At 47.2% G+C, this 8079-nt stretch overlaps 1 protein-coding gene across 1 annotated transcript; it reads left to right on the forward strand.

Annotated features, from left to right (window-relative positions):
• Positions 1–1138: 1138 nt before the first annotated feature.
• Positions 1139–3535, forward strand: LOC101160576 (early growth response protein 1-A). Its single transcript, XM_011483120.4, has 2 exons — positions 1139–1693; positions 2160–3535. The coding sequence occupies exons 1-2, from the start codon at positions 1498–1500 to the stop codon at positions 3326–3328; spliced, it is 1365 nt and encodes a 454-aa protein (XP_011481422.1). The 5' UTR covers positions 1139–1497; the 3' UTR covers positions 3329–3535.
• Positions 3536–8079: the final 4544 nt, after the last annotated feature.

An 8079-nucleotide genomic window follows, 5' to 3' on the forward strand; every position in this document is an offset into this window, starting at 1 on the left:
TACAAGAGCATGTTAAAAAATCACCATTTTCATCGGATTTCTACAATTGAGTTTGGTCATCTGACAAGTTTCATTTCCACTTTAGCTTGACTTGTCAAAATCAGAGCAGAATACATCCTCCAGGAAGGATGTCAAAACAAAAAGATAAAGTGAGCAGGCTGCAGAAAGCCTCGGTGCTTTCACTTTCTGAGGTAAGTTTAGTTTCTGGTTCCACCACAATGTTGCTGGAGGTTATAGAACGCGGATGTTAAACCAATGCGGAAAATACGTTTCCTTTTTGAGTCAAGTCCCTATTGAATAGACTTGAATAGACTGTTAATCATTTAAATGTTTATGCAGCAAATCATCATTACAGCCTAAACTGAGATCTGTGGTGTTTCTGACCTGAGGAAAGCATTTAGCTTTTTTCTTCTTCCTCCACCTTTTTTTTTTTTTTTTTTTTTTGGTTGGTCAACTGTTTTGGTCTCAATAAAGTAAAAGTTTAACCTCAAACTCGTCATCTTCAGAGCTTCAGCTCTCTGCATTCAAAAGCACCATGAATTTGCTTTTTTTTATCAGATGTGGGAGACACGTTATTATTGTTTTTATTTGAACAAACGCCTTCTGAAAAGTTTGCCTGGATGGTTTTAAAAACACTGAAGACATGTTTGTGTGCAGCCATTCAAACCAAATAATCTTGGGACTTGCTTCCAGCAGAGCAACACCCAAAACGAAACCGAATCAAACGTCCTGGCTCAGGTTCATGTGCAGGACGAGACTCGCTGTAAGATCAACGGTCTGACAGGAAAACACCCAAATAAGGCAAAGGGGAAGTGGTGACGTTCCTGGAAGGTCTCCGTGTGACGTAGAGCTCGAACACTCGAGTTTGGACCTGTCGGCGGGGTTTCCGGCCGTGGTGGTCGGCCGGTGGTCGGTTACAGTCCAGCGCTTCGGCCGCACGCGAGGGCCCGGAGCGAACTCCGAGCAGAACCGGATCATTCACGCTCCAAAAGGCCCCACACAAAGACTGCAGAGGCACCTGGAAGGCTGGAAAAGAGCGCGCTGCCGGCTCTGCCCAAATATGGGCTTCCGCCATTCCATCTTTGGGAACATACGTCACGCAGGAGTCTTTATAAAGCCGGGAATCCTCGCGCAGGATCTGACAGAAATCGACTTCTACCAGTGTGAACCCGCGAAGGCACCGGTCCACGGACCGGAAATAAGCATTGTTATTGTTTACGTTTCCCTTGCATCCACAAACACGAAGAAACAGCCGTCTGTCCCGCAGCTCTTCAGCCGTCTGTCCCGCAGCTCTACAGCCGTCTGCCCCGCAGCTCTACAGCAGTCTGCCCCGCAGCTCCCCAGGTGTCAGCGTTGGCTTCCCTTGAGCGCCGCCACCCGCAACAGCAGCAGCAGCAGCAGCAGCCCGGCCGGTGCCCGGAACACAAGCCAGCGCCGGTCTCCGTGCAGAAACGGAGCTCCTCCGCTGCCTCTGACGCCCCATCCCCGGACAAAGACATGGCAGCGACCAAAGCGGAGCTGCTGCTGCCCAGCCTGCAAATCTCGGAGCCGCCGGCGTCCCCGCTGGACGGATACTCGAAGCTGGAGGAGCTGCAGATGCTGCTGCAGAACGCCGCGGCCGGAGGCTCGCTGCTGGCCGCTTCTGCGGCGGATGCGGCAGGGCTGCTGAGCGGGGAGTCCGGGGACTACGGAGGTAAGAGGATGACCTGAACGAGACAGAAAAAGAAAGTCAGAGAGTTCCTCAAGACCTGTTATGGTGACCTTTTGACAAAACTGCTAAAGTCATAAAGAAGTTTGAAAAGAGCAGAGAGGAAGTTAAACTTTTACTGCAGAAAAACACATGTGCACTTTTAACTAAGAAACTCCAAATCATGCACGTCCAAAGTCCGGCCCATGTTCAAATATGGATTTGCGTTCCAAGCCGTTGTAAACGTGTGGCAACAACCTGTATCATAGAATTCAGGGTCAAACAGAAGAGCAGATTTGTTTGTGTTTGTGATGTTTTTGTTCTAATTCAAATGTAGACGTTTACAGTCAGCATTTCATTGGGAATAATATGTCACATTTGAATAGAACCCAGATTTATTGTTGACAAAAGGTTTTTTAGACCACTGTTTCTGAGGTGCCCCCTCCCTGACCTGATCTTTTTCTCTTCTCAGAATCTCTGTTGGACATCCTGGACCTCCAGAACTTCCCCCCTCTCACGCCACGCCTCCAACCTCTGGCCTACAGTGGGCGTTTTATCTTTGATCCCAGCTCTTCTGGCTGCAGCAATCTGTGGGCGGAGCCTCTGTTGGGTCTGTTGGGGTTAGGGAGCATCACAGCCCCGCCCTCTGCCGCCGGCAGCCTTACCACCTCCACCCCATCTGTGGCATCATCAACACCGTCCCAGCCGAGTTTGGGCTGCAGCACCATAGACGTCTCTTCCATTTTATCGGCAACACCATCATACACATCTGCTGCAGGCTCTGACTCCGCCCACCCTCCCACTGATGCCTTTTTGGCCCCGCAACTCTACCAATCGCAGGCCCCCCCACCTGCCTATCCATCCTCTGCCTCCAGGTTGGGCCTCCAGCCTGTGATGGCGATGTTGCCAGACTACACCCTGCCTCAGCAAGCGCCAGACGGCGAGCTCAGCCCGAGCCCGGACCAGAAGCCGCTCCAGCCGCCGTTCACGCCGCTCTCCACCATCAAGGCCTTCTCTGCGCAGATTCAGCCTCAGGGGCCCGGCGGCTTGCTCGCCAAGTCCTGCCAGTCCAAGAAGTCCCCCGGGGGCCGGCAGTGCAGGACGCCGCCTCACGAGCGTCCACACGTGTGCCCCGCCGATGGCTGTGAGCGCCGCTTCTCCCGCTCTGACGAGCTCACCCGTCACGTGCGCGTGCACACAGGCCAGAAGCCGTTCCAGTGTCGCATCTGCATGCGCAGCTTCAGCCGCAGCGACCACCTGACCACGCACATCCGCACGCACACCGGGGAGAAGCCGTTCCCCTGCAGCGAGTGCGGTCGGAAATTTGCTCGCAGTGACGAGCGCAAAAGGCACGCCAAGATCCACCAGAGGCAGCGCGACCGCAAGCCCGACGGGGCCACTGCTACCATCCCAGAGGCCCCCGCCTCCCCAGATTCATCCTACTCCTCCCCGGCTCATAGCTGCCCGGCCATTGGCATCCAGGCCTCCTCCCCCTGCTTCACCTCCTCCTCTGCCTGTTCCTCACTATCACAGGTGTTCCCCTCCTCGCCGTCACACCACTTCTACTCGTCCTCCTGCTCCTCTCCGTTGGGGAGTTCCCTGTCAGAGCTACCCTCCCCCCACAGCTCCAACCTCTGCTGACCAAAGCTGCGACCCACACAGGGATCAGACTTTTATTTTAAAAGGCCAAAGGTCAGGAAAGGAGGTGGACTTTGTACTGGTGTAGATGCTGTACATAAGTGACTGTGCACACACGTGCACTTTGTTTTTGCCTACTGTGTAGGTTCTGAGATGTTTGTATGTTTACATGGAGCTCAGAGAGCTTTCGGGATTAAAACATTTATCTGACTTCTGCTGGTTTTATTTATAACACCACCTTAATGCCTCCACCCGCCCGGACTCACCTGGACTCAGGTCTTTAGACCCTCAAGAGTTTAGCGTGAGTTTTCTGTGACACATTTATGCGAAGCTGCAGAAACCAGCTGGTTTTTGCAGGCAGGAGACCCACAACATTGCAGTTAAATGTTTATAATGAGGATGGTGAAAAAACCCAAAAACGTTTAGCTGAAAATCAAAAATGATTTTATCTGACAATTCTGCAGCAACAGTTTTAAAGAGCATTTATGCCATCTGTGTTCCTCACTCGGCTCTTAATCTGCTGCATGTTTGTGTGAGTGTTCTGTGTGAGTGTGTTTGTGTGTCAAACAACCAATAGGATCAGGTTTTGTCACCATCGGCTCAGCCTGCTCCCTGCTGGAAAATCAACACGAGTCAGTCCAAATATGGTCTTTCCTGTTGCTGCAGCGGACTTCCTGCAAGCCTTTTATGGAGCTTCCTACTGGCAGGACGCCCAGGCTCTGTGTGTGATGTAACTAGTCAGACAGGGTCGGCAGGTCGGATCACAGTCTTATGTTGCTGCAGCGTAAAAACCTTCATGAATTTGTTCTAAATGAAAGCACCAAACTACTCAGTTACTGTCCTAAGAGTAGTTACTCAGAGTAACTTCAGCTCCACATTTCAGATTCATGAGATATTTTATGAGGCTCTTTTGCTGCAGTCAGAGGTTTAACCTCGACCAGAGCTGTGATTCTTTATGGGAAAAAGACAGGTTTTCTGCAACTATTGAGTGCTGATTCAGAAGAAAAGTCCCACAAAACTAGACTTTTCTTCTGACACAGATAAAGTTCTAAGTTAGTCTCACAGCAGAAAATAATGCAAGTCCAAAAACTACAATCACGCGTCCTTTGTGAAATGAAACTGGAACATTAAGTTGCAGCTTTAAAGACAGACATAAAACTTTATGACACAAACTAGTTTTAAAAAAAAACATGTTGCTTCTTCAACTGAGCTGCTTTAAAATGTCCCCAACGTGATATCTGTCTGACTGGTGCAACACTGATACTCCGGTTTGAATGCTCCAGTGCCATTAAACTGTGTCAAACCGTCCGTCCATCCATCCATCCATCCATCCATCCATCCGTCCGTCCGTCCATCCATCCATCCATCCATCCATCCATCCATCCATCCATCCATCCATCCATGCATCCATCCATCCATCCATCCATCCATGCATCCATCCATCCATCCATCCATCCATCCATCCATCCAACCATCCATCCATCCATCCATCCATCCATCCATCCATCCATCCATCCAACCATCCATCCATCCATCCATCCATCCATCCATCCATGCATCCATCCATCCATCCATCCATCCAACCATCCATCCATCCATCCATCCATCCAACCATCCATCCATCCATCCATCCATCCATCCATCCATCCATGCATCCATCCATCCATCCATCCGTCCGTCCGTCCATCCGTCCGTCCGTCCATCCATCCATCCATCCATCCGTCCGTCCGTCCGTCCGTCCGTCCGTCCGTCCGTCCGTCCGTCCGTCCGTCCGCCCATCCATCCATCCATCCATCCATCCATCCATCCATCCATCCATCCATCCATCCATCCAACCATCCATCCATCCATCCAACCATCAGTTATTATTAATAAGCAATGATGGAGACAACTTATTTTCTAAATGAAAAGATTCTTCCAAAATGAATAAAATAACTCTACCTTGTAAAACAAAATGAAAGTTCAAATTGGACACAATTATAATACTGTTGAAAAAGAATGACAGGTCAGAAACACGTTCAATCATACCATAAACAGAAAATGCTTTTGTTCTTGTTTTGTTTCAGTAAGGTTCCTGTAATTTACGCATGTGCCTAAGACACATTTCAGAATATTTTAACTTTGAAAAAGAAAGCACAAAACAAAACATTTTTTTCTATATTTGTAATTAAAAAATAAGTTACAACCATATAAGCAAAAATGGTCAGAAACTCAAAAGACAACAATTGCTTAGCTCTTGGCTTTAATTGACAGAGGGAGCATGTGTTGAAGCCGCTTCTCTGACTCTATTGAAAGAAATAACAGCTGTCAGACTCACCTTGAACAACTTACTTACACAACAACAGGAAATAACATTTGGTTTTGCAAGGCAGAGATTATTGGAACACAGAGATAAGCCAGGGCTATCTGGCCTATCTAACAAAGAAAACAGCAGATTCTCATTCAATTGCAGCAATGTGTCAAACTAAAAAAGTTAGAGTTCATGACAATAACCCAATTAGTGACACTTTAAAATAATTGAATTCCTTTCTTTATATGTCAGAAAATCCTGAAAATGCTTATGACCTGATAAAATGTTTTTTTCTCACACATCACCTTGCCCACTTTACTGTTGGAGCAGCAATCTGCTCTTTTTAACCAATTTCTAGAGAAGAAATTATTAGTGCTATTGAAAAATTAAAGAATGGGAAAGCCCCTGGACAGGATGGGTTTTCTGATAATTTGTACAAATAATTTGTCGACTCATTAGTTGATCCTTTGCATAGCATGTTTGAAGACTCTTCTACACAAAACACATTAAATCAGACAACGAGAGAAGCAAACATCTCTCTCATTTTGAAAAAATATTATCCAGGCTTTCAAGCATCATAATGAAGTGGGTACTTTCTTTGGATGCTGAAAAAGCCTTCGATTGTGTGGAGTTGTCTTATTTGTTTTAGTCTTTGAACAAATTTGGTCTTGGGGATAATTTTATTAAGTGAAACAAGGTACAGCAGTCCTCAATCTTCTGTTTTAACCAATGGTCTCAGATCAGATATGTTTTCCTTACAGCACGTGTGTCAAACTCAATGTGGCCCTCCATGTCATTTTATGTGGCTTGCAGAGAATAAACGTTTTTAATTTCTTGAAATAAAATATTTGGTTAGTTGATTATTACTTATGTTTAGCTACTGTTCCAAATATTCAATGTTTGCAGGTCTTATGTGTGTATGCAGACAAATTGTTGTCATAAACCATCAGCTGGATGCACGGCTGTGTGCAGCCTTTCTTTGTAAAATGTTACACGTGTAAGACGTGTTCTTTGCAGCTCAGTTTTATGTTATTTTTCTTTATTCACTTGGACAGTTTGATCATTCATTTATGTGGGTTTTAATAAACGGATACAATTTCAAAGGATTTATGCTAGAGTAACAAGCAAACACGTGTTTTCTATGCAACTGTAATTGTCACTTTAAAAAGTTATAATAAATAAATAAATGAGTTATTTAACATTAAGGAGTAGTTACATTTATTTTTCATTACATTTAGTTACATGTATAAGTTATATCTGGCCCTTTGAGGACAGCCACTATGCTGATGTGGCCCTCAGTGAAAATGAGTTTGACCCCCCTGCCTTACAGAGAGGAACCCAGACAAAACTCACTGAGGCAGTAAGGGCCACGCACTCTATCCAAGGTTTTCATCTCAAAAGCACACATCATAAAATATCCTTGAATGCTGATGGTGTTTTAATTTTTCTCTCACTCCCTCAGACATCTGTTTTGGCCTTATTAACCCTTGTGCTATCTTAGATGACCCCCCCTTCCATTGACGTGTTCTCCCTACCATGACAAAGGTGGATAAAGGTGCAAAGGTTTCATGTAATCCATGGACACCAGTGAAGATCAAAAATCATTGAAGAAAAAAGGTTCAGAGGACTGTTTAGTGGGTCTAGATGACCCAACCCAACAAATGGTAAAGTGCCTAGGATTGCACAAGGGTTACAGGTTATTGACTTGTTTAATAGAAGGAGGACAGGACGCTCTCCACCACACACCTGTAGAAGGGGGTCAGGACTGGGATCCCCATCCCAGCACGCCTGAGCCTCCTCAGGAAATAGAGGCGCTGGTGTGCCTTTTTGAGCAGGCAGGAGGTGTTGGTGCTCCAGGTAAGGTCGTTGTAGATGTGCACGCCCAGATACCTGAAGCTGGAAACCACTTCCACCACGGCCCCTCTGATGTGAATGGGAGGAGGGGGGTGTCTGTCCTTCCTGAAGTCCACGATTATCTGCTTGGTTTTCTTCATGTTGATGCAGAGGTTGTTGTCTCTGCACCAGCCCTCCAGATGTTCCACCTCCTGCCTGAAGTCTGACTCATCGTTGTTGGTGATGCATCCAACCACAGCTGTGTCATCCGCAAACTTCACAATCAGACAGCTGGGGTGACTCGCTGTGCAGTCGTGCGTGAGCAGGGTGAACAGGAGGGGGCTTAGCACACAGCCCTGGGGGGAGCCCGTGCTGAGGGTTCTCTTGGGTCCTCTGTGGATGGGTTTGACCTGTAAGCATGTTGGTGCAGGTCCTTGGTGACATCCATGGATTCTGTGATGCGGGTCATGACCAGTTTTTCAAAGCATTTCATGACTATCGGTGTCAGGGCCACCGGCTGACAGTCGTTCAGACCCGTCACTGAGGAGGTTTGGGGGATTGGAATGATGATGGCAGTCTTCAGGCAGGTGGGGGCCACTGACTGCTTCAGGGAGGTGTTGAATGTGTCTGT

This window comes from Oryzias latipes, chromosome 14 (assembly GCF_053564925.1).
Source record: "Oryzias latipes strain Hd-rR chromosome 14, Olatipes_Hd-rR_3.1".
Classification (NCBI taxonomy): domain Eukaryota; kingdom Metazoa; phylum Chordata; class Actinopteri; order Beloniformes; family Adrianichthyidae; genus Oryzias; species Oryzias latipes.

Excerpts from the sequence above, each read along its gene's own strand:
- LOC101160576 (XM_011483120.4), top strand. The coding sequence starts at position 1,498 with ATGGCAGCGACCAAAGCGGAGCTGCTGCTGCCCAGCCTGCAAATCTCG. Across the intron at positions 1,694-2,159 it reads GGAGTCCGGGGACTACGGAG|AATCTCTGTTGGACATCCTG; the intron begins GTAAGAGGATGA and ends TTCTCTTCTCAG.